Source organism: Bos mutus, chromosome 1 (genome assembly GCF_027580195.1).
Source record: "Bos mutus isolate GX-2022 chromosome 1, NWIPB_WYAK_1.1, whole genome shotgun sequence".
Classification (NCBI taxonomy): Eukaryota; Metazoa; Chordata; class Mammalia; order Artiodactyla; family Bovidae; genus Bos; species Bos mutus.
In genome coordinates this window covers 39909704-39936844 of record NC_091617.1, presented here as the reverse complement: position 1 = coordinate 39936844, position 27141 = coordinate 39909704, and the positions used below count along the sequence as shown (strand labels likewise).

At 37.2% G+C, this 27141-nt stretch overlaps 1 protein-coding gene across 1 annotated transcript; it reads right to left on the bottom strand.

The window, feature by feature from the left end:
• Positions 1-1459: 1459 nt before the first annotated feature.
• Positions 1460-2862, bottom strand: LOC138987704 (tubulin alpha-1A chain-like). The gene has a single exon (XM_070369941.1). The coding sequence runs from the start codon at positions 2723-2725 to the stop codon at positions 1475-1477; it is 1251 nt and encodes a 416-aa protein (XP_070226042.1). The 5' UTR covers positions 2726-2862; the 3' UTR covers positions 1460-1474.
• Positions 2863-27141: the final 24279 nt, after the last annotated feature.

The following is a 27141-nucleotide window of genomic DNA, read 5'->3' as shown; positions in this document are numbered from 1 at the left end:
TTGTTAGAATAGCCCTATAAAAATTTGAGCTATTCTTTACTGGCAAACCTTCTTACAAGAAATTCTGAAGGAAATTTTTTAGTCTGAAAGATAGGGACATCAGACATAATTTGAATTCATACACACACACACACACACACACACATGAAGTACCTTGAAAAGTAATTAAATAAGTAGAAAATAAAATATTAATACAATTAGCAATTATCTAAAATATATAATTGAACCTGTAACACATAGAAATGTAGTAAATTCAACAATAATAGGAGAAAAGGAGGCAGGCAAAGCTGTATTAGAGTAAGAAGATGATACCAGATTTTAATTTGAACCCACAGGAACAAATGAAGAGGTCTAAAAATAAGTGAGAAGATTAAATTGGTAAACACTATAAATATATATTTATCCTCCTATCTTCCCTTGGTTTATCTGAAAACATAAAGTAATATAATGATTATGACAATACATTATTAAACATAACATACATACATATATGTATGTTATGAAACATACACACATACATGTATGTTATGAAACACACACATACAGGTATGTTATGAAACATACATACATATATGTATGTTATGAAACATACATTACTTTTTCCCCCTAAGATCTTAGGTTTTTTTTTTAATTTTTAATATAAATTTATTTATTTTAATTGGAAGCTAATTACTTTACAATATTGTATTGGTTTTGCCATACATCAACATGAATCCACCACATGTGTACACGTGTTCCCCATCCTGAACCCCCTCCCACCTCCCTCCCCATACCATCCCTCTGGGTCATCCCCGTCCACCAGCCCCAAGCATCCTGTATCCTGCATCGAACCTGGATTGGCGATGCATTTCACATATGATATTATACATGTTTCAATGCCATTCTTCCAAATCATCCCACCCTCGCCCTCTCCCACAGAGTCCAGAAGACTGTTTTACACATCTGTGTCTCTTTTGCTGTCTTGCAAACAGGGTTATCATTACCATCTTTCTAAATTCCATATATATGTGTTAGTATACTCTATTGGTGTTTTTCTTTCTGGCTTACTTCACTCTGTATAATAGGCTCCAGTTTCATCCACCTCATTAGAACTGATTCAAATGTATTCTTTTTAATGGCTGAGTAATACTCCATTGTGTATATGTACCACAGCTTTCTTTTCCATTCATCTGCTGATGGACATCTAGATTGCTTCCATGTCCTGGCTATTATAAACAGTGTTGCGATGAACATTGGGGTACATGTGTCTCTTTCTTTTTTTTTCATTTAAGACAGGGAATACTTTATTCAAACCCATCAGAGAAATGGATAGCTTGGGTCTGTAACAAAGCATCATGTTTTAAAGCGTAGGTCAGTAATTGTATATGAGTGTATACACTGCAACATACAAATTAACTGATCAGACCACAACTTTTCAATGTTTGAAACAGAACAAGCTTCCCTGTAAAAGCAGCACCTTTGTGGCATTTTAACTTTAGTATTCCTCTCCTACTTCCTCTCCTTCTCCTTCCACAGAATCCACAGCAACCTCCTCATAATCCTTCTCAAGGGCAGCGATGTCCTCACGGGCCTCAGAAAACTCTCCTTCCTCCATGCCCTCACCCACATACCAGTGAACAAAGGCACGCTTGGCATACATCAGGTCAAACTTGTGGTCCAGGAGAGCCCAGGCCTCAGCGATGGCTGTGGTGTTGCTTAGCATGCACACAGCTCGCTGTACTTTGGCCAGGTCTCCGCCAGGTACCACAGTGGGAGGCTGGTAGTTAATGCCAACCTTGAAGCCAGTGGGGCACCAGTCTACAAACTGGATGGTACGCTTGGTCTTGATGGTGGCAATGGCAGCATTGACATCTTTGGGAACCATGTCACCACGGTACAACAGGCAGCAGGCCATGTATTTCCCATGGCGAGGGTCACATTTCACCATCTGGTTGGCTGGCTCAAAGCAAGCATTGGTGATCTCTGCTACAGAAAGCTGTTCATGGTAGGCTTTCTCAGCAGAGATGACAGGGGCGTATGTGGCCAGAGGGAAGTGGATGCGGGGATAGGGCACCAGGTTGGTCTGGAACTCTGTCAGATTCACATTCAGGGCGCCATCAAACCTCAGGGAAGCAGTGATGGAGGACACAATTTGACCTATCAACCTATTCAGGTTAGTATATGTCGGGCGCTCAATGTCGAGGTTTCTATGACAGATGTCATAGATGGCCTCATTGTCTACCATGAAGGCACAATCAGAGTGCTCCAGGGTGGTGTGGGTGGTGAGGATGGAGTTGTAGGGCTCAACGACAGCTGTGGAAACCTGGGGGGCTGGGTAAATGGAGAACTCCAGCTTGGACTTCTTGGCATAATCGACTGAGAGACGTTCCATCAGCAGGGAGGTGAACCCAGAACCAGTTCCTCCACCAAAGCTGTGGAAAACCAAGAAGCCCTGAAGACCTGTGCACTGGTCAGCCAGTTTCCAAATTCGGTCCAAGACGAGGCCAATGATCTCCTTGCCAATGATGTAGTGACCTCGGGCATAGTTATTGGCGGCATCTTCTTTGCCTGTGATGAGCTGCTCAGGGTGGAAGAGCTGGCTGTAGGTGCCAGTGCGAACCTCATCAATGACTGTGGATTCCAGGTCTACAAACACTGCCCTGGGCACATGCTTGCCAGCCCCTGTCTCACTGAAGAAGGTGTTGAAGGAGTCGTCTCCTCCCCCAATAGTCTTGTCACTTGGCATCTGGCCATTGGGCTGAATGCCATGTTCCAGGCAGTAGAGCTCCCAGCAGGCATTGCCGATCTGGACACCAGCCTGGCCAACGTGGATGGAGATGCACTCATGTATAGTTGCTGTTTTGCGGCTGCCGAGCAGATGGCGGAGAGGAGGAGAAGAGGTTGTTACTTCTTACAGCGCGACTCTTAGGCGGTCGATGTAAGAGAATCTGCCCATGTGTCTCTTTCAATTCTGGTTTCCTCGGTGTGTATGCCCAGCAGTGGGATTGCTGGGTCGTATGGCAGTTCTATTTCCAGTTTTTTAAGGAATCTCCACACTGTTCTCCATAGTGGCTGAACTAGTTTGCATTTCCACCAACAGTGTAAGAGGGTTTCCTTTTCTCCACACCCTCTCCAGCATTTATTGCTTGTAGACTTTTGTATAGCAGCCATTCTGACTGGCATGGAATGATATTTCATTGTGGTTTTGATTTGCATTTCTCTGAGAATGAGTGATGTTTAGCATCTTTTCATGTGTTTGTTAGCCATCTGCATGTCTTCTTTGGAGAAATGTCTGTTTAGATCTTTGGCCCATTTTTGATTGGGTCATTTATTTTTCTGGAATTGAGCTGCAGGAGTTGCTTCTATATTTTTGAGATTAATTCTTTGTTAGTTGCTTCATTTGCTATTATTTTCTCCCATTCTGAAGGGTGTCTTTTCACCTTGCTTATAGTTTCCTTTGTTGTGCAGAAGCTTTTAAGTTTAATTAGGTCCCATTTGTTTATTTTTGCTTTTATTTCCAATATTCCGGGAGGTGGGTCAGAGAGGATCCTGCTGTGATGTATGTCGGAGAGTGTTTTGCCTATGTTCTCCTCTAGGAGTTTTATAGTTTCTGGTCTTATGTTTAGATCTTTAATCCATTTTGAATTTATTTTGTGTATGGTGTTAGAAAGTATTCTAGTTTCATTCTTTTACAAGTGGTTGACAAGTTTTCCCAGCACCACTTGTTAAATCTGTCTTTTCTCTATTGTATATTCTTGCCTCCTTTGTCAAAGATAAGGTGTCCATATGTGCGTGGATTTATCTCTGGGCTTCCTATTTTGTTCCACTAATCTATATTTCTGTCTTTGTGCCAGTGCTATCCTGTCTTGCTGAATGTGGCTTTGTAGTAGAGCCTGAAGTCAGGCAGGTTGATTCCTCCAGTTCCATTCTTCTTTCTCAAGATTGCTTTGGCTATTCGAGGCTTTTTGTATTTCCATACAAATTGTGAAATTATTTGTTCTAGCTCTGTTGGGGGAGAAAGTGGTCTCCCTGTCCTATTCCTCCGCCATATTAGGACCACCCCTACATTACTTTCTTGATGAAAATGAAAGAGGAAAGAGAAAAGGTTGGCTTAAAAATCAATATTCCAAAAACTAAGATCATGGCATCCAGTCCAATCACTTCATGGCAAATATATAGGGAAACAATGAAAACAGTGAGAGATTTTATTTTGGGGGGCTCCAAAATCACTGTAGATGGGGACTGCAGCCATGAAATTAAAAGACGCTTGTTCCCTGGAAGAAAAGCAATGATCAACCTAGACAGCATATTAAAAAGCAGAGACATTACTTTGCCAACAAAGGTCCATCTAGTCAAAGCTATGGTTTTTTCAGTAGTCATGTATGGATGTGAGAGTTGGACTCTAAAGAAAGCCGAACACTGAAGAACTGATGCTTTTGAACTGTGGTGTTGGAGAAGACTCTTGAGAGTCCCTTGGACTGCAAGGAGATCCAATTAGTCCATCCTAAAGGAAATCAGTCCTGAATATTCATTGGAAAGACTGATGCTAAAGCTGAAGCTCCAATACTTAGACCACCTGATGCGAAGAACTGACTCACTGGAAAAGACTCTGATGCTGGGAAAGATTGAAGGAGGGATGAGAAGGGGACAACAGAGGATAAGATGGTTGGATGGCATCACTGACCCGATGGACATGTGTTTTGAGTAAGCTCTGGGAGTTGGTGATTGACAGGTAGGCCTGTCATGCTGCAGTAAATGGGGCCACAAAAAGTCAGACAGGACTGAGTGACTGAAATGAACTGACTGATACAGATAAAATATGTATAGAAACACTAATACAAAAAAGAGGAAATTGAGTATATGGGGATAATAATATTCTGTAAAGACTAGCCCAAGTTTTACTAATCATAATATGTCTTTTTTTCACCTTCATTTTTTGAAAGATAAACTTGCTAAATGTAAGATTCCAGTTATATAGTGATGTTTTTTTCTTTTTGCATGTTAAATATGTCATAGCACTGACTCTGACCTCTGTGGGTTGTTGTAAGAAGTCAACTGCTAATTTTATTGGAGTTCTCTGTATGTATCAATAAGCCATTCTCTCTTACTTCTTTCAGACTTTTCTTTATGTCATCTTCTTCTAACATTTTTGCTATATGCGATCTCTGTGCTTATCTAACTTCAATTTTGAGCTTGGAGTATATTGAACTTTAGTATATCCAACTTGGAGTATATCTAACTTCTTGGATATGTAGATTTTTAAATTGAATTTGAGCTAGGTTAGTCATTAGTTAATTATTTAGTGCTCTTTTTCTCTGGTATTTCCATTAGGGCTTTCTTGGGGCACTTAATAGCGTTCTATACTTTTCTGTGGCTTTATTCATTTTCCTTCATTCTTTTTCACCCTGTTCTTATCTTTATTAATCTAGTTCTATGTTTGTTAATTCCTATCCAAACAATTAAAATCTAGTTTTGACCTTTATAGTACATTTTAAAATTTAAATTATTTTAACTCTAGAACTCTCGGTTCTTATTTTATATTTCTATCTTTTTTAATGTTATTCTCTATTTAACAAGAAAATGTCATCATATTCCACTTTACTTTTCAAAGTATGATTTCCTCTAATTCTTTGAACATAATTGTAAGAGTCATGTTCCTTATCTAGGCAATCTCTGTTGCCTGCTTTCTTCTTTGTATATGGGCCATTTTTCTCTATCTTTGTTTGTCTCATAATTTTTGGTTGATTACTAGACATTTTAGATAGTATGTCTTCTACTGTGGGACTTTGCTTATTTTTTTAGTAGCTTGATCAGACCTGTTATAATGGAGTTTATTTTCCCTTCAGTTTAAGGCTTTTGATATTACTCCACAGAGGACACATCCTTGGGCATGCATCTAGTCACCCTGATATGACAATGGATTTAGCAGAGCTCTCATTAGCCTTTTCCCTGATCTCTCTGTTAAGCAATTTGCCTCATTTGGTATTACAACCAGATGTTAGGCTGTACTAATTGTTGCTGATTGATTTATTATTTTCAACAATGTCCTGTAGTAGACATTGTTTTTGGAGAAGGCAATGGCAACCCACTCCAAAATTCCATGGATGGAGTCCATGGGGTCGCTAAGAGTCAGACACGACTGAGTGACTTCACTTTGACTTTTCACTTTCATGCATTGGAGGAGGAAATGGCAACCCACTCCAGTGTTCTTGCCTGGAGAATCCCAGGGACGGCAGGGCCTGGTGGGCTGCAGTCTATGGGGTCGCACAGAGTCAGACATGACTGAAGCGACTTAGCAGCAGCAGTAGCAGCAGACATTGTTTTATAGTGTGATGCAGTTATGAATAGACCACTTTGCCAGGGTACTTATAGAATCTTTGAAATCGTTATAGATTATAAAGGTTATAAAAATTTTATAAAATTTTATAAAAATTTATAAAGATTATAAAGACTTATAGAAATCTTTGAGGTGTCTTCCAATATCAAGAATTGTTTTGTTTCTTTCTCTGGTTCTTTCTGGTAAACTAGCTGGCCTACTGTTTGGCTTGGTTCTCTCCTGAAGCTACTAATCTCCCCTTGAATACTAACCACCAAAATATACATTGATTTTAAGAGTGATCTAAGGCTTGGACTTCCCCACACACTATTCCCTGGTGGCCCAGATGGTAAAGAATCTGCCCTGAAATGCAGGAGACACAGATTAAATCCTTGGGTCAGGAAGATCCCCTGGAGAAGGGAATGGCTAAACACTCCAGGATTCTTGCTGGGAAAATCCTACAGATAGAGGATCCTGGCAGGCTACAGTCCATGAGATGGCAAAGAACTGGACACAACTGAATGACAACACACACACACACACACACACACACACTATTCCAAATAAAGTCAATTCCCTTGGGGAGAGATTTAAATGCTGTTCTTATGGCCTGCCTTTCCCATTGGGCAAATCTCTATACCACTGCTCTGAAGTTTTAGAAAGGGAAAGTGGCCCATTTCTAAAAGAGGAACTTTAAGACCCCTTATAAATCAAAAGAATGTGATATAAACATAAATATAAACAGAGATCAATGGAATAATCTATAGAGTTCAGAATTAGACCCAAACACCCACTGAATTTTGACAAAGATACTAATATAATTCAAAGGGAAAGATAGTTTTATTATTTCCCAAGAAAAGTGCTTGAACAACTGAATACTTGTATGGGAATAAATAAATCATCACTGAATATAAATACAACTTAGTTCTTAATATGTTATAACATAAAAGTAAAATTTAAACCTATAATACTTCTAAATGACACAGATTTGATGACTAGGGATAGGTTTGAAAAGGTAAAGAATTTTATACAGGACACAACAAGAATTTATAAAAAAGAAAGTTTGGACATCATCCAAAAAACTTCTACTTTTTGAAAATCATCCCTAAGGAATGAATGAAAAAGCAAACCACAAGCCATGAAAATATTTACAAGCATATATAAGGTGTTGGAACTAAATCCAGGATATATGAAGAACTCAGTATAAAAAGATAATTCAAAAATAAAATGTGAATGAACATTTGAACAAATACTTCTGAAAAAATATATAAATGAATAATAAACTCAGAATGATTCTCAAGATCTTTTAAATTCAAGTTAAACTATCCTTTATGTCTCAGTGTGGCCTCATTTAAACTGAAGACTGTACTCTTTCTCATTTTTTGCATTTAAATCTTTTAAATTAATTCTTACTGGAGTATCGTTACTTCCCAGGTGGCTCAGTGGTAAAGAATCTGTCGGCAATGCAGGAGATGTAGGCTTGAACCCTGGGTCAGGAAGATCCCTTGTAGAAGGGAATGGCAACCCACTCCAGTATTCTTGCCTGGGAAATCCCATGGACAGAGAAGCCTAGTGGGCTACAGTCTATGGGATTGCAAAAGAGTCAGACGCGCTTTAGTAACTAAACAATAACCTAGTTGCATTACAATGCTGTGTTATTTTCTACTATACAGTAAAATGAGTCAGCCATAGATATACATATGCCCTCTCCCTTTTGGACTTCCTACTCATTCAGGTCACCACAGTTCCTTAAGTAGAGTTCTCTGTGCTATACTGTATGTTCTCTTTAGTTATCTATTTTATACATAGTATCAGTAGTGTAAAGAAGATGTAGTACATTTATACAATGGAATATTACTCGGTCATAACAATAAACAAAATTAGGTAATTTGTAGCGATGTGAATGGACCTAGAGAGTGTCATACAGAGAGAAGTAAGTGAGAAAGAGAAAACAGTATCATATTAACACATATATGTGGAATCTAGAAGCATGGTATAGACAATCTTATTTGAAAGCAGAAATAGAGACAAAGACCTAGAGAAAAAATATGTGGATACTAAGGGGGAAGGGGAAGGAGTGGGAAGAATTGGGAAGTTAGGATTGAAGGCTGGTAGTCTTAATTTTCCAATTTATATATCACCTGGCTATCACCAGCCAACACAATAGTGGCTTTTAACACATACATTTTGGGGAAGATAAAGGGAAAAAAAGTAAGGGACAGGAGGTTGTCTTCACTCTATCTGCCCAGGGTATACTTCCCCTTCCCTTTCAAGCAAATGAGAACGGGTTTAAAAAAGAGAGATCTGTCTTGCTGGAAACAGTAGTCTGGTGTCTGAAAATTGAGAGGCTTGCTAAAGCACCCAGGGTCAGCAGAGTAAAGGTTGAGGCTGGAAAATTTCTGCACTCCCACGAAGCAAGCTAAATGTATGCTTATCTCATGTATCAAATGCACCCCAAAGGAGAAAGAAACAATCTGATTTTTTTTTTTTCCCCCTTAGATCATGTCCGAAATGACAAGTTGGATGGTCTGGGAGATGATTGCTGAAAGAGATTGGAGTTACAATACTAAAACCCCAGAGGAGAAAGTGGGAATTATCTGTAAACAGCCATTGAAGATTCACATGACATCAAAGACACTTTAAGGGAAGGTCACCAGCAAAGTAGCATCTCTGTATCCAAGAAAATGCCCTCAGGAAAATTCACCTTTAAATATTTATATCATCCAGGGACAATCTCCATTAGCTGTACTTCAGGCAAATGAGAATGTTTTTGTGAATAACATCTAACTTGGGAACTTGTTTGAGGTTCCATTCCCAGCACGGAGCACAATGGTAAACTTAGTTAGGTATGAATATGGACATATTAGATATGTTTTCCTTGAAAGGAGTCCCAGTTTGGGTGAATATTGGTAACAATTGGTTATGGAAAAATACTGAATTCGCTTTTATAAGCATACAATATTAAAATACTAACCAGATATAGAAAAAAAACTACTAAAAGAATAGCATGCTTGTAACTCAGATAACACTTTAATTAAAATAGAATAAAATCGGACTCTCAACAATTTTATATTTTGTAGTTTTTTTTCCTACAGAAATTGGGAGAAATTCTAAAATGGCTTTCCCCTATTTTTCCCAAGAAACTATGCTTCTTTAGTAGGCTTCTTAGACTAAAAATCAAGATTATGGTAAGAAGCATCCTATTATAGAAATTTTGTATATTTTATTTTCTATCCTGACATGGTCCAATGTTGCTTAGTGTGAGGTATCCCTTACATAATTTCAATAGAAATCAAACTGTGAATAATCATAAGTATAAAAAGTTAAATGGTCAAATCTTAAACTTCATTTAAAACTGAAGTAAGATACATATTAATTCACCTTTCAGTAAGACATCATCTGGTTAAAAAGAAAAGTGGGAAAATGAACCAATTTAATTATATCAGAATTTTGGATTTAAAAACCTCTTTTTGACCCATTCACCTTCTTGTGGCTTAGTATTACCCTTCTACTTGTCAGTTTAGAATTAACTGTCAAATTTTTCTAGTTACATGTCATTCTTTCTCTTCATTTTTAAGCAGTTTTATTTTAAGAGGTATGTATAGTAAAAAGTGCCTTAGATAAACCCTTTGCTCTAGCACTGGTAAGATATGTGACATTATTTTTTGAGTTTTACATTTTTAAATGAAAAACGATACTTTCTATAAACTCATTGTTGATTAAATTAAATGAATAAGTGGGTAAAATACCTAGCATGAATTAGGTGTTCAATAAATATATTTTCTCTGCCCCATATGGAACTATCCCTTTGAATTTTGAAAATGTGATAGTTTTATCAATTTTAATATAATTTGACAAAATTCATATAAGAAAATTAAAGGATAAATATATATCAGAATGAGTCAATATTGCAACAAATAAATGACTGATACTTCCATTATTTCTAAATATAGATTTTATTAATAATTCTTAAATATTTTACTGTATTCTCTAAGCACTGAGAAAAATAACAACTTTTATTTATATTACAAATTTTACATTAGATACCACTAGAGGGACTTGTATTATTAGAAGTGTCTTTCAGAAGCATCAGTAGAAAATATAAGAGGAAAATGTACTAAAATGAAAATGCCAGGTAATACTTTCTAAATTTAGAATTTCAATATTTTATGAAATATAAAAACTTTTTTCTTTCATTGATTCATCTTGCTTTTATAGACTGTCTCACAGTAATTGGCATTTAGTGTACTATTAAGAATTACTGTATCTCACACTTAATTTTAAGTAATTAAAGACAATGTATTAAATATTTCTTTAATAGTTTAATAGGTCTTAGTTGTAAGACCTATTGTTTTAAAAGGGACTTTTTAAAGGTGTAACTCTGCCTTATTTTGACATTTGGAGGCATAATATTGTGAGAATAAATTCTTCACATATTTCTACAGTTGATTAAGACTAAATCAGAGGTTCCCTTAAAATTATATTTTATGCATAGAGTTTTCAATAATATGTTCACCTCAAGGTAATATTCAATACAAATCATTTCCTACTTATTAAGCATCCTCTACGTTGAAGGAACTCCACCTGAATGGATACAAAGATGAACAGAAGCACAAGGCAAGTTCTACATTACTTAAGGGAATTATAATTTCCTGTATGTCATTTAGGATATAAAGAAGAAAGAGATACATATTTAAATTAGGATAAGTGTAGGTTTAATTTAAAAGGCTTCTTTTCAAAAAGTTGTCTGCCAATTATTGGGGAAGCTTCGGAAGATTAAGCCAAGACTGCAGTGAGGAAGGGAGGAAGCAATTATAGGAGAGAGAGTCCTATGGAGAAGACTCTGGAGAGGAGCAGTGATCTTAGGTCAAGAACATAGCCAACCATAGAGGAAACTAGGAGGATAAATACCTCTCTTCTCTTTTTTTTTTTATCTCTTCATATCTGCCAGGGATGATCGCTCTGCAGCTCATGGATAGAACAGACTCCAGGGCAGAGCTCAGGGTAGACAAGAATTAAAGGTATCTACAGAGACAAAGAGAAAGTATTCAGCGAAAGAATCAAGACTAAACTGCTGTAGGAAACAGCATGCTGAATTCTAAGTATAAGTAACTTTCTATGAGAACTTACAGAAAAAGTAATTAACTGTGTACTTGCGAGATCCAGGAAACTGAAGGAAGGAGATGACATGGAATGTGAGAGAGCTGAATAGTAAGTTGTAAACTGTTAAAAATAAACAGAAGTGAAGCAAAAAGTGTAGTTTGAACAGAAGTTATGCAAAAAGTGTAGTTTGCTTGGCTAGAAGACAGTTTTCTGTGGTAACAAAGGTTTAACACATTTTTATTAAGGTGTATGTGATATACAGTATTAAATTAGTTTGGGGTATATAGCATAGTAATTTGGTATTTTTTTTTTTTACAGATTATACACCATTAAAAGTTATCTCAAGATAATGGCTGTAATTCTCTGTGCTATACAATGTATCCTTATTTCTTATTTTATGCTTAGTAATTTGTATTTATTTTCTAATCATACACCCCTAATTTGTCCCCTTTCTCTTTCCCTTCTGATAACCACACATTTGCTGTCTGTGAGTCTGTTTCACATACATGTTCATTTGAATTCTTTTTTATACTTCTCATATAAATTATATGATAGAATATTTGTCTTTCTTTGTCTGACTTATTTCACTAACCATGACATTATCTAAGTCCATCCATGTTTCTTCTAATGGCACCATGGCATTCCTTTTTAAGACTGAGTGATATTCCACTGTGTGTGTGTGTGTGTGTACATATATTTATACACATACTACAATTTTTTTTTATCCATTTGTCTTATCCATTCTTCTGTTGATGAATGTTTGTGTTGCTTCCATATCTTCACTGCTATAAATAGTCCTATGAAAACTGGGGTTTATATACCTTTTCTAATCAATGTTTTTATTTTCTTCTGGATATAAACCAGGAGTGGAATTGCTGGATCACACAGTAGTTTTATTTTTAGGTTTTTGAGGAAACTTCATATCATTTTTCATAGTGACTGAACCACTTAAGCGTCCCACAAAGAGTGTACTAGTGTTCTTATTGCCATTTTATTTGCATGTCTTTAAAAACTAGCAATGTTGAGCATCTTTTCTTGTGCCTATTAGCCCTTTGTATGTCTTTGGAAAAATGTCTATCCAGGTCTTCTGCCCATATTTGGATTGAGTTGTTTGTTTTTTGATATTGAGTAGAAAAATATTTTGAAGTATAAAAATAATTGGGTTCATCTACATGGTTTCTTAAAAATTTTCTGTATGTGTGTACTCTTTTTCCAATGTAGTTGAACATGGAAAAATTAAATAATCTTACCTATGTGAACCTGACATTTTCCATAATTTCTTTTTAAGTTCATGTTTTTGAGTAGCCAGTTAAATAGAAAAAAAGATATTGAAATAAGACACAGAACTCACATGAGAGTATATTTTCCTTTTAAAAATTATTTTGTATTAATTAATTTTAGATGTATCTAGCATGAAATATCAAATGCTATTAATGGCTGGCAACTAAAACAACAGTAAAAAAAGAACAGTAGTTGCTAATAGAGTAGATTTTTTTTGTTTGTTTTCATCACAAGAAAAAAATTGTAACCATGTATGGTAATGTATATTAGGTAGATGTTATAGTGATAATTCTCAATGTACACAAGTATCAAATCATTAAGTTTGCAGTCAAATTACTAAGAAACTAAAATAGTTAGCATATAACATTATATTTCAATTTTTAGAATATCTTGAAAGTTACATCAAAAAGTTTCATAAGTTGAGGCTGTTTTTTGCTATGAATTTGAGTTTGACTTTAATATTAAAGTTCAAAATAAACTCATAAAATTTTTTAAAAAATAAAAAAAATTTTTTCTATTCCCCAGGTTCATGGATAGCCTTGGGGTGTCATCCTTACTTGGACCACTATTCAGGGTACTCTCCGAAGAGAATACTCTGTTAAGTTTGTATATTGAAACATAAACAGTGATCTTATCCCTTGCCCAGTGAAAGTTCTCCTAAAGCTTTTTAAAAACTCCCAAAGAATCTAGTTCCCTTATTATTTCCCCACATTTTACTCTTCATTAAATCAAAGTAGTTTCTTAGAACACAGGTTTTCAGCTGTTCTGGGAGAATGCAACTATTTCATCCTCTCAGTCCCCAAACAAACAACAACAAACAGTAATTCTCTAGTCACCCTCCCCTACCATGTCCCATTCCCGCGAGGGGAATCTGCATCTTTCTATTTTCAGTTGACAATAATTGATCAAATCCCTTCAAATCAACTGGAAGTGCCATTCTTTTTAATAGCTTGGAGAAGGCAACGGCACCCCACTCCAGTACTCTTGCCTGGAAAATCCCATGGACGGAGGAGCCTGGTGGGCTGCAGTCCATGGGGTCGCTAAGAGTTGGACACGACTAAGCGACTTCACTTTCACTTTTCACTTTCATGCATTGGAGAAGGAGATGGCAACCCACTCCAATGTTCTTGCCTGGAGAATCCCAGGGACGGGGGAGCCTGGTGGGCTGCCGTCTCTGGGGTCGCACAGAGTCGGACACGACTAAAGCCACTTAGCAGCAACATTATAACATATTTACATGATGTTGCATCTCACTTCTCTTAGATATACCATCATTTATTTAACAATTCTCTTACTGGGACATTCGCTTTGTAATTTTTTAACACTATGACAAATGCTACAGTATATATTTTTGTACATATAAACTTATGTGCTGCTGACTTTGTATCTATAAGATACAGTGCCTGGACTGCACTGACTTTAAATTTTGGTAAGATGTTTATTTACCTGTTGCTTAGGTTATTATTTCATATATCTCCAATATAATCATGTGTCATTTGGGGACAATTAGTGTAATCATATATGTTGTCTCCTATTCTGAATGAAATGAATCTACTGATACATAGCTAGCAATTTTAACATGCTTGAATTACTGTTATAAACTGCTGTGTCAGTCATAATTCTCTCTTGCAAATATTACTTTTAAATAATTTAGTTGCTGTTGTTTAGTTTCTAATCCATGTCCTACTCTTTGCAGCTCCACGTACTATCGCCCCGAAGGTCAGGCAAGAACATTGGACTGACTAGCCGTTTCCTTCTCCAGGGGATTTTCCCCACCCAGGCATCAAAGCTGCATCTCTTGAGTTGGCAGGTGGATTCTTTACTGCTGAGTCATCAGGGAAGTCCTCAATTCTAAATACTTTAATTAGAAAATGAATTTATTGTAGTATATCAGCAATTCAGAAAATCTCCAGTAGAATTCAGAGCTTTTCAGATTGAGAAAATGCACAAATCTCTTCAACATACTGCTGCAAGGTGCAAGTGCCATGTACAGACGTGGAAGACCAAAATGATCTGATGACACTGAACAAAGGAACCTAACTGCTAGGACTACAGCTATTTTAGACTTCACACTCGCAATCTCTTTCTCCTTCCCCAAGCAAAATGGACTCTGTATACTGACTCCTTATCTTATGAATCAAGAAGCAGGTCAGGTGGTCTGGTATTCCCATCTCTTTCAGAATTTTCCAATTTATTGTGATCCACACAGTCAAAGGCTTTGGCATAGTCAATAAAGCAGAAATAGATGTTTTTCTGGAACTCTCTTGCTTTTTCGATGACCCAGAGATTTGATCTCTGGTTCCTCTGCCTTTTCTAAATCCAGCTTGAACATCTGGAAGTTCACAGATCACTGAAGAATTGCTTGGGGAATTTTGACCATTACTTTACTAGCGTGTAAGATGAGTGCAATTGTGTGGTAGTTTGAGCATTCTTTGGCATTGCCTTTCTTTGGGACTGCAATGAAAACTGACCTTTTCCAGTCCTGTGGCCACTGCTGAGTTTTCCGTATTTGCTGGCATATTGAGTGCAGCACTTTCACAGCATCATCTTTTAGGATTTGAAATAGCTCAACTGGAATTCCATCACCTCCACTAGTTTTGTTTGTAGTGATGCTTCCTAAGGCCCACTTGACTTCACATTCCAGGATGTCTGGCTCTAGGTGATTGTGAGTGATCAAACAATCATGATTATCTGGGTTGTGAAGATCATTTTTGTACAGTTCTTCTGTGTATTCTTGCCACCTCTTCTTAACATCTTCTGCTTCTGTTAGGTCCATACCATTTCTGTCCTTTATTGAGCCCGTCTTTGCATGAAATGTTCCCTTGGTAGCTCTAATTTTCTTGAAGAGACCTCTAGTCTTTCCCATTCTATTGTTTTCCTCTATTTATTTGCATTGATTGCTGAGGAAGGTTTTCTTATCTCCCCTTGCTATTCTTTGGAACTCTGCATTCAAATGGGTATATCTTTCCTTTTCTCCTTTGCTTTTGACTTCTCTTCTTTTCACAGCTATTTGTAAGGACTCCTTAGACAGCCATTTTGATTTTTTGCATTTCTTTTTCTTGGGGATGGTCTTTGTTCCTGTCTCCTGTACAATGTCATGAACCTCAGTCCATAGTTCATCAGGCACTCTGTCTATCAGATCTAGTCCCTTAAATCTATTTCTCACTTCTACTGTATAATCATAAGGGATTTACTTTAGGTCATACCTGAATGGTCTAGTAGTTTTCCCTACTTTCTTCAATTTAAGTCTGAATTTGGCAACAGTGGAAACAGTGGCTGCCTTTATTTTGGGGGGCTTCAAAATCACTGCAGATGGTGATTGCAGCCATGAAATTAAAAGATGCTTACTTTTGGAAGGAAAGTTATGACCAACCTAGACAGCATATTAAAAAACAGAGATATTACTTGGCCAACAAAGGTCTGTCTTGTCAAGACTATGGTTTTTCCAGTGGTCATGTATGGATGTGAGAGTTGGACTATAAAGAAAGCTGAGTGCCGAAGAATAGATGCTTTTGAACTGTGGTGTTTTAGAAGACTCTTGAAAGTCCCTTGAACTGCACGGAGATCCAACCAGTCCATCTTAAAGAAGATCAGGCCTGGGTGTTCATTGGCAGGACTGATGTTGAAGCTGAAGCTCCAATACTTTGGCCACCTGATGCGAAGAGCTGACTCATTGGAAAAAACCCTGATGCTGGGAAAGATTGAGGGCAGGAGGAGAAGGGGATGACAGAGGATGAGATGGTTGGATGGCATTAGTGACTCAGTGGACATGAGTTTGTGTAGAGTCCGGGAGTTGGTAATGGACAGGGAGGCCTGGCGTGCTGTGGTTCATCAGGTTGCAAAGAGTCGGACATGACTGAGCAACTGAACTGAACTGAACTGAACTATCTTATGAATCAAAGACTCTTACCAGTGAAAGTTGGGGAGTCTGGTAACTAAGTTCTGCCTTCTGAAAGAAGACTATGGATATGTGATATGATAAATTACTAGAATACAAGATACATTGCCGGGAGCCAGCGAGAGGCATTCCGCTCGTGACAAAGGTCATGAGGAAGGAGGCTCGGCAGACGCAAAGGCGGGATCGAGCCTCAGGAGTCTCCCTGGATATTCTCGAGCATCTACCCCCCAAAACCAGAGTCTCCCTACTTTATTGCTTTGTGCTCTCACCTCTGACTTTACTGGGGGCTGTCCCCCACCATCATCTCGCTCTCTCTGTCAAAGAGTTAACTTGCAGCTCCAATTAATAAAGTTCCTGGGCAATTAGGAGTGTTTAAATCCAAACCCCTCAGATAGCTCTCTAACTCGCCTGACAAGTTTACCTGGACTCCTACAGCTATGCATACGATTGTTTACAGTCTCCCAGCCTGGAGAGGCACGGGAAGCTTAAGATATTCAAATAGCTTAGAGCCTCTTAGAGAGTTAGAAACTGTTAGAATAAAACTAGTAAAAGATTTAATTGACAAGCCAATGCTTGATGCCAAGTTTCCACATCCCCTGTATTGTATCCTTGAATGTGTATTAATTAATATAGTTGGTATGTAGAAAAAATAAGTAGTGGCCTTGGTGTTAGCAACTTTAGACCCTTAAGGTAATAAATTCTTTCCTTTGTTGTAAACCCATTACACATCTGCCCTATAGGAATGCAATTTTATCTAACACCTTCGGAAGATGGCGCCAAACCTTAAAATAATTACTCTTAGAGAAAATAAGTCTTACTGTTGAGAAACCTTTGTCAAGAGTCATAAAATGTTAATAGGCCTTCTGGCCAGAAGATGATGTAAATCACCTAAACCATTTGTATAGGATAAATTTGCAGGAAAGAAACCCTGGTTTTTGATAAGGATCAAAGACTGCTGACTTTGCATCCCCTATTATCCTCTATGTGTAACCTAGGGTATAAAAGCCCCTGTTGAAAATAAAGCTACGGGCCTTGCTCGCCAAAGCTTGGTCTCCTCATGTCATTCTTCTTCTTAACTTCCAGCTAAGTCTCCATCTGGAGCACGGAGGTCCCCTGTGACCATTTATTTGCCTGGGCTTCTAAGACCCACTCGAGAAGGTGTCTAAGGTGGGGCACCTTCTGCTATTCGAGAGGGCGCCTGTGGCCTCTGTGGTCAGAGCTAACCTGGTGTCACAGGTTATATTGATTTTCCGCATAAACCAAGCTACTCAGCTTCTTTTCTCCACTGCATTTTCCTACTGAGCTATCCTCATTCTATTACTCTTTATATCTTTGATGAATATGTAAGTAGTCGCCGACGCCATCTCTCTTTCGAATACCCTGGATCAGCCGGGACTGGACCCTGGCAATACATGTTCCAAAGATGCTGACTTCTGTTAATTTGACAACTGTCTGCAAAGGTTTTAGAATAGTATTCTTTCAACAAACTGCTGTATATAATTTTCTTATGTTTTACTTATCTTATGTATGTTTACTAGGGAGATAGGCAGTTTTATTTTTGTACTATTTTAATTTGGTTTTGAATTTAAAGTTATATTGGATTCTTAAAACTGTACTTAAAATAACATTGATATTATTTGCTATAGAAGATTAGGGAGATATGGTCAATTAAAACTATATTTAAAAAAGAAGCTGTAAAAATCTTTTGTGCATATTATACTTAAATTTTCCTAGGAGTTATCACTTTTTTCAAATTCTTTCTGCAACAGTATGATTTTATTGTATATATATTCTGATAATTCAAGTTGTTTTATTTTCTTTTCTTTTAATGTTGAAACTTCTCATCATGGTGCTATTTCTCTTGAACTTTTAATTGTATTTTTCTATCAGATTTTAGGCTAAAATTTTTAGTGTAATGTCTTGATTTAAGACATCAATTTAGACAGCTGTGGGTACTTCAAATCTTTCAACCTTCTGAGACATTTTTTTTCTTAGACACTGCCACACTAGAACACTTAAACTGTTTTAAAGCATTTTTATGTTTTTCCATCAACATATAATTTTGCAAAGATATTTCCATAGTTATATGAGTTTCATATCACTCATCAAAATTTAATTCCTTCTTCCTGATATCTGCTCTGTAGAACAAATTCTTATGAGGATGCACATTTTTGAATGGTCTTTAACAAAAATAAGTGTTTTCACTTAGTTTTCACTTAAGCACTAACTTAAGCAGATTCAGTGGGATGTCATATTTATTTATGTTATGATTCCAATAGGAGTACCAATGTATTATAACAAGAGTTTGTATCTATTCTCATGAGTTATTTAGATGTAGTGAAAGTGAAAATTGCTCAGTCCTGTCAGACTCTTTGAGGATCCATGGACTGCAGCCTGCCAGGTTACTTTGTCCATGGAATTCTCGAGGCCTGAATACTGGAGAGGGTAGCCATTCCCTTCTCTAGAGGGTCTTCCCAACCTAGGGATGGAACCCAGGTCTCCCACATTATAGGCAGATTCTTTACCATCTGAGTCACCAGGGAGATCCAAGAATATTGGAGTGGGCTGCCTATCCCATCTCCAGTGAATCTTCCAGATCCAGGAATCAAATCGGGGTCTCCTGCACTGCAGACAGGTTCTTTACCAGCTGAGCTACCAGGGAAGCCTTATTAGATGTAACTTATATTTCTTCAGCAGAAGTGGTAAAAGTTATAAGAGAAATCATTTGTCTACAGAATATCTAAACTTTCCTGATTTTTGTATGAAGAATGTTTTAGTACAAAATTCATTTGAAATTTAATTGGCAGAATCTTAAAGATAGGATCATTACAGAGAAGGTCCACCAGTACTTCCAAGAATACTAGAATATGTCTGTTCCTGTAAAATTTAATATTCTAAAAGGAAGGAGTAAAGACTAAAAATTTAAAAAATAAATCTATTAGAATATCAGTTAAAAATATTAAACATGAACTGTCATAACTTATGGAGAAGGCAATGGCAATCCACTCTAGTACTCTTGCCTGGGAAATCCCATGGATGGAGGAGCCTGGAAGGCTGCAGTCCATGGGGTTGAGAAGAGTCGGACACGACTGAGAGACTTCACTTTCACTTTTCACTTTCATGCATTGGAGAAGGAAATGGCAACCCACTCCAGTGTTCTTGTCTGGAGAATCCCAGGGATGGCGGAGCCTGGTGGGCTGCCGTCTATGGGGTCGCACAGAGTCGGACACGACTGGAGCGACTTAGCAGCAGCAGCAGCAGTCATAACTAAGAGGAATCTAAAAAGACAGAGAAATGTAGTGTGGCATCCTGGATGGAAACCTAGAATTTTAAAAAATAAATGAGGTAAAAACTAATAAAATCTGATTAATGTATAGACATTAATTAACAATAATACATCAATACTTTTTAGTTGTAATAAATGTGTCATTAATGTAAGATGTTAATAATAGGGACAAGTGATGCAGCATATATGATAACTATCAATATTGTCCTCAACTTTTCTAAAACTATTCTAAAATAAAGTAGTTGGATAAAAGTTGACCATCTATGATTGAATATATAAACTTTTCCCAACACTTACTGTGACCTTAAATTAAGAGCTTTTGAAAATTGAACCCACTCTTTCAGGGTTTAGAATCATTCAAGATCAATTGATGTTATAATTTCAATATATAGACTTTTACCAAATCTAAGAACTCTAATTGAGATAAGTTCATTTTTACACTGCCTTTCTACAAGGGAATCAATGCCAGTGATTTAAATCATTCATATATTTTTGTTTTGGGAGGCATTCTTACGAGAGTAATAACACAACACATTTATAGAAATACACTTCAATTTGAAGAGATTTCCTGGAAAATAAATTGAATACAGAAATCCCTTTATAGTATTAAAGCTCTCAATGAGGAAAATATGAAGGAATTTTCTATAAATTTATTCCTATTTTGTTTTTAGTTCATTCTAAAATATTATTATAAGGAAAAGAAAACTTGTTCACTTAAAAAGTTGCAATAGTACAATAAAATAAACATTTGTCTATAAACTTAAAAAAAATTGTATTTCATCAAGGAATGCTGAGTCGTTTATGCTATTTACATGTTTGATAGAGCATCCCTAAGAAACAGTATAGCCTGTTTGGACAGCAAACAGCTCTATTTATTCGTTCATGAATCATCTATGTGTAGGTTTGCATACATTAATTCATTATTTTAATTGGTTATATTTGTCATATCATTACACTGACTAATGAAATTTCAAATATCTAGTAACCTCAGGAAACACAAACAGCTAAATCCATTCTTAAAAAGAAAAATATTAAAAATAAAAATTTAATTATACTTAAATTATATTTAAAATTATAATTAAATTTATATTAATAAATTTAATAAAACTATTTAATATAGTTAATATAAGATATGATACGAAGCAAAGTCGCTCAGTCATGTCTAACTCTTTGTTACCCCATGGACTATACAGTCCATGGAATTCTCCAGGCCAGAATGCTGGAATGGGTAGCCTTTCCTTTCTCCAGAGGATCTTCCCAACCCAGCGATTGAACCCAGGTCTCCCGCATTGCAGGTTATTCTTTACCAACTGTGCTATCAGGGAAGGCCTATGATGCTAAATGCTTTATAATTATGACTTATTTAATCTTCAACACTCCCCATGAAAGAGTGACTGTTTTTTTTTTTTCCCCCAGATCTGAAACAACTTTATTAGAAAGATGTTTTAAATGACAACTTCCAATTCTTTCTTAATTTGTTTTGTTACCAATTCCAGTTACAACTCTATTTATATATAACAGTAACTTTTGCATTGATCTTTGCATCCTATTTGAATTGTCCTCATCAGGCCATTTGGGTGATTGGAAGTGTGACCGTTCCCTTGCACAATCAGCATTATTGAACAGGGGGAATGGTGGTGAGGGGTGGCCGGGACGAAGGGAGCCTGTTTCACAGTAGGTGGTGGGGGGAGCTGGTGGCCCTCTCCTCTGGCCCTCACCCCCAAACTCAAAGTGATTGGTACTTCACTGCCCTATCCTTCAAAAATGGGAGGAATAAAGAAATCCCTCCCCAGTCCAAGAAATGATTTGGACTTCCATCTTCCATGGGTTGGGAATTTCCCTCCCTCTTCCCTCTTTGATCAACCCTCAGCTCCTAAGGCTTCCTGGGTGCTGACTCCCACTCCCCAGTGACTGTTATTTATTCCATTTAGACATAAGGATATCTACAGCTTTTGGTTGTCACAGTAATGAGGAGTTATTGACTAAAGGAAAGGGGTCATAAAGCTGGGCAGGCTAGATCCACACTCCTCAGATCATTAATTTTATAAGAAGTATAATTGCTTCTGAGCTTATTGCAGGAATGTATTTTGACAAATACATTCCAGTGTATATCATTGACGTATATTGCTGTATCGACAGTTAGTTTATTCAATGTATTATACATTGCATCTGTGGAATGAGAATTTTCAACATCTGCACTGAATTACAAATGAATAAGTATTATATTCATTTGTAACTAAATAAGTAACCATAAGATCTGCTAAAAAGCAGTATGTTGCTGCTACTGCTAAGTCACTTCAGTCATGTCTGACTCTCTGTGACCCCATAGATGGCAGCCCACCAGGCTCCCCTGTCCCTGGGATTCTCCAGGCAAGAACCCTGGAGTGGGTTGCCATTTCCTTCTCCAATGCATGAAAGGGAAAAGTGAAAGTGAAGTCGCTCAGTCGTATCCAACACTTTGCGACCCCATGGACTGCAGCCCACCAGGCTCCTCTGTCCATGCGATTTTCCAGGCAAGAGTACTGGAGTGGGTGGCCATTGTCTTCTCCAAAAAGAAGTGTGTATATATATATATATATATATATACACATATACATATATATATATATATGAAGTGAAGTGAAGTGAAGTCGCTCAGTCGTGTCCGACTCTTTGCGACCCCATGGACTGTAACCTACCAGGCTCCTCCATCCCTGGGATTCTCCAGGCAGGAATACTGGAGTGGGTTGCCATTTCCTTCTCCAGCAGATCTTCCCAACCCAGGGATCAAACCTGGGTCTCCCGTATTGCAGGCAGATGCTTTACCATCTGAGCCACCCGACTTAATAGACACTGATTGGCCTTTCTTGACACAATGCTGATGTCATTATTTGAAAAGTAAATGATCAGTTAACTTATCTAAGCCTATAATCAGTGAATTTCACTCTGACCATCTATTCCTCCTTTTCCTCTCCCCAGCCTCCCTCCCTTTCTTCTCCTCTTCCTTATTCTTCCTCTTTACAAAATGATTCCATTGTTTGGTTGTTACATTACATTGACTGAGTCTCAGCATGTATTTACCTTCACCTTCAACAGTATGAGGTTATGTAATTCATTTTTTAAACTGGTTTCTAAAACTTGTAAAAGCTTCCGTATTATAAAATTAACATGATCATATAGGCTTATTGAAAGAATAGGCTTCAGAAAAATGATTTAAATTTCAGCATTAAAATTAATGCAATAATATATCTTTCAGACCACTTCTGTATCATATGACAAAGGGAAAATTTTTATTTTTCCTAATTGGGTCATATGATACCATAGCCTGAAGTAGTTACTTAATTGACAAATTTAATTCACATAGAATTTTTTTGTATGGAATTTATTTCTATGAAAACATCTTTTTAATGTCTCGAACTGTTTGGAATACATCAAACAACATAGCCAATAAAATTCACACATGTATACAATCAATTAAAATATTCATTGATTTTGGTGGATAATGTATTCATGGGGGATTGAAAATTTTTGAAGTATTCACATGCTTTCATTTGCACAAATGTATTTTTATATGTTATTTTAAAAATTATTTTCCATTATGGTTTATCATAGGATATTGAATATAATAGTTCCCTATGCTATACAGTAAGAACTTATTTATTTACTCTCTATATAATAGTTTGCCTTACACAAAAATATTATAACCAACTTTATATTATTTAATTTAGAATTAATCAGATTCTACCTTCTCAGTTATATGTATTGAATGTATATATTTTGATATTCTCTAGAAAAATAGTAATGTAATGATAAAGGCACCCATTATGAGAATATTTAATTTACAGCAATTATCTTCCAGTTAATTTTGGATTACTTCAAAAGCATTTCTTTCATTGGAAAAGTTTACATTTGTATTTTGCCTTGGTCAATATTTATAACTTCCTTTAAAAAAATTGAAACACAGTGTATTTACAATATTGTGTTAGTTTCAGTTGTACAGCATAGTGATTCAGTATTTTTGCATATTATATTCTGCTCAGATGGTAAAGAGTCTTCCTGCAATGCTGGAGACCTGGATTTGATCCCTGGGTTGAGAAGATTCCCTAGAGAAGGAGATGGAAACCCACTCCAGTATTCTTGCCTGGAGAAGCCCATGGATGGAGGAGCCTGGCAAGCTATAGTCCATAGGGTCGCAAAGAGTTGGAGACAACTAAGCAACTTCACTTTCACTTTCATAGGTTATTGCAAGATTATTGGTATAATTCCCTGTGCTAAATAGTATATCCTTGTTCCTTGTCTGTTTCATATACTGAAGTTTGTATCTGTTTTTTCCATATCCCTAATGTATCCCTCCCTCCACTAATCTTTCCCCTTTGGTAACCACAATTTGGTTTTCAATACCTGTGAATATGAGAAACAATGTAATCTTCAAATAAGATATCCCATTAAGTATAAGAAATTAATAAAACAATTGCAATATGTTACATATGGATGAAATATTTGACCATGGGTTATAGTTGTCTAAATCCTTGGTGACTGTCCAGGCAAATACAGTATTTAACATAATGTTGACAAGTTACATATTGAATCCTTTGGGGGTTATATATGTAGTTTAAAATTTTTGTCATGTGTAATTAATTTTTAATGACATTATAAGTCACCATTGTAAAATTTAATGTTATTTAGCATATAAGACTTATTTTGAACTGAAATGATTAGATAAGCTTGCCACTGTAGCATTTTCCAAGACATAATCACTACTATATAAGATTAAAAATCTTTTGAAGAAACAACCTAGAATAAAACAATTCCATAAACAAATCTCCCAGATACATAAATAACATTAATGTGTTACAATGGGATTTTATGATATCTTCAGAAAAGAAAATGTCTGCATTATATGAGTTCTATGTAATAATCTGAGATCTTCTCTGACACTAGTTAGTGATCTGACCTTGAATAAATCACTAAATCATTGTATGCTTCATTATGCTGATTTGCAAAGTGAATACGTTTACTTGAATAATTGCCAACTTTTTTTCCAAGAACCAAATTCTCATATTCTATGTACTATATTTGCTGATAGAAGATATCAATAAAATAAATCATAAGCAAGTATTTGATGAAATAATTTCTCTCATTTTATTAAACCATCATATAATTTACCTTGGATTTTATTACAGTGGATTATGGTTTTGAATTTTGTGGTTTAAATATTTATTTGGGGGGCGGTCCTAAGATGGCAGAGGAATAGGATGGGGAGACCACTTTCTCCCCCACAAATTCATCAAAAGAACATTTGAACGCTGAGAAAATTCCACAAAACAACTTCTGAATGCTGGCAGAGGACATCAGACACCCAGAAAGGCAGCCATTGTCTTCAAAAGGAGATAGGACAAAAGATAAAAGATAAAAAGAGAGACAAAAGAGGTAGGGCCTGAGATCCGTCCCGGGAAAGGAGTCTTAAAAAAAAGAGAACTTTCCAAACACCAGGAAACACTCATGGGCGGGTCTGTGGCAAATCTTGGAATCTCAGAAGGCAACATACCAGGAGGAAAAATAAATAAATAAATAAATAATTAAACCCACAGATTACATGCCAAACAGCAACTCCCAGTGGAGAAGCAATCCAGACGCCCTCATTTACCACTAGCAAGTGGGGGCTGGACAAGGAGGTGTGGGCTGCATTGCTTAGGGTAAGGACTGGGCCTGAATGCCCCGAGGGCAATCTTAGGGAACTAACTTGAGATAGCAACCCAGACTGGGCTAGCTATCCCACGAAAAGCCTTAACCTAAGACACTGCCAGGCCTGCTCACAGAACAAAGGACTGAGCAGAGCTATCCGGCTGTGGACCGGCCCATCTCCTGCCAGAGAGAGGCAGGTAGGGGCAGCCAGAGCCAGAAGGGGGCAATCGCGGCCCCAGAAAGGCATGCTCTACTAAACTGCAAGCAGGTTTCATTGCTAACCAAGACTTCTTGAGATTCTGGATGGTTGACATCTGCTGGGAGGGTCACAGCCAGAGATCAGCTCCCCAGAAGAGACACACGGCACACCTGAGAAGGTGTGCCCATTGTACACCCAGAAAACTGAGCAGCAGGGACAAGGGAGGCAATAAGTCGCAGCAACCACACTTGCCAAGCACCTGGTCACCTGAGTTGCTCGAACCTGGGAAGGGCACAAAATGCAGGCCCAACTGAGTCTGTGCCTTTGTGGAGTACCCAAGAACCTGAACCTGAGTGACTTAGACCTGGGATGTGCACACCACCCCGGGCCGGCCTCAGACAGTTCCCAGAAGAGCAACCTAGAGCCTGAGAAGTGTAGACCACGAAAGCACACACACCATGAGCAGGGGGCAAACCCAGTGCATCTGGAACACTGCAAGCACTCTCCACACACGCCAGTGATATTTGTTTGCAGTGTTCCTCCCTCCCAACAGCACAACTGAACAAGTGAGCCTAAAAAAGTGACCACCACTGCCTCCCTGTCAGGGCAGAAATTAGACACTGAAGAGACCAGCAAACAGAAGAAGCTAAAATAAACAGAGGGAATGGATTTGGAAGTGACAGGTGCAATAGATTGAAACTCTCTAGATAGCAAGGACTACATAGGAAGGGGCCTATAGATCTTGAGTAGTATAAGCCGGATCAAGGAACTATCTGAAAATGATCTAACCCCACACTGTCTGTAACAGCTCCAGAGAAAGTCTTAGATATATTTTTACTGTTATCATTTTTTAAATTTAATTAAAAAATTTTAAGTCCTCTATTACTCCTTTAATTTTCATTTTTATAACCTACTATTAACTTGCAAAAAAAAAAACACCCTATTTTAAAAGCAACCTTCATATATACATATTTTATAATTTTTGTGAGTTTGCTTTTTTTTAAATATTGTGTTTTTGAGAATCTAACCTCTACTCTAGATTTTTAATCTTTGCTTTTTGGTATTTGTTTTCAATTTTGTACCTAAGAACCCAATCTTCAGTACCCATTTTTACTTGGCAGCGAAATTACTGGCTTGATTGCTCTCTCCCCCCTTTGACTCTCTTTTTTCTCCACCAGGTCGCCTCTGTCTCCTCCCTCCCCCTTCTCTCTCTATCAAACTCTGTGAATCTCTTTGTGTGTTCCAGACTGTGGAGAACACTTAGGGAACTGATTACTGGCTGGATCTGTCTTTCTCCTTTTGATTCCCTCTTTTATCCTCCTGGCCACCTCTGTCTCCTTCCTTCTTCTTCTCTTCTCTGTATAACTCTGTGAACATCTCAGATGGGTCCAGACTATGGAGAGCTCATAGGGAAG

What these genes read in the sequence shown, in the direction of transcription:
- LOC138987704 (XM_070369941.1), bottom strand. Translation starts at nt 2,725, where the DNA reads ATGCCAAGTGACAAGACTATTGGGGGAGGAGACGACTCCTTCAACACC.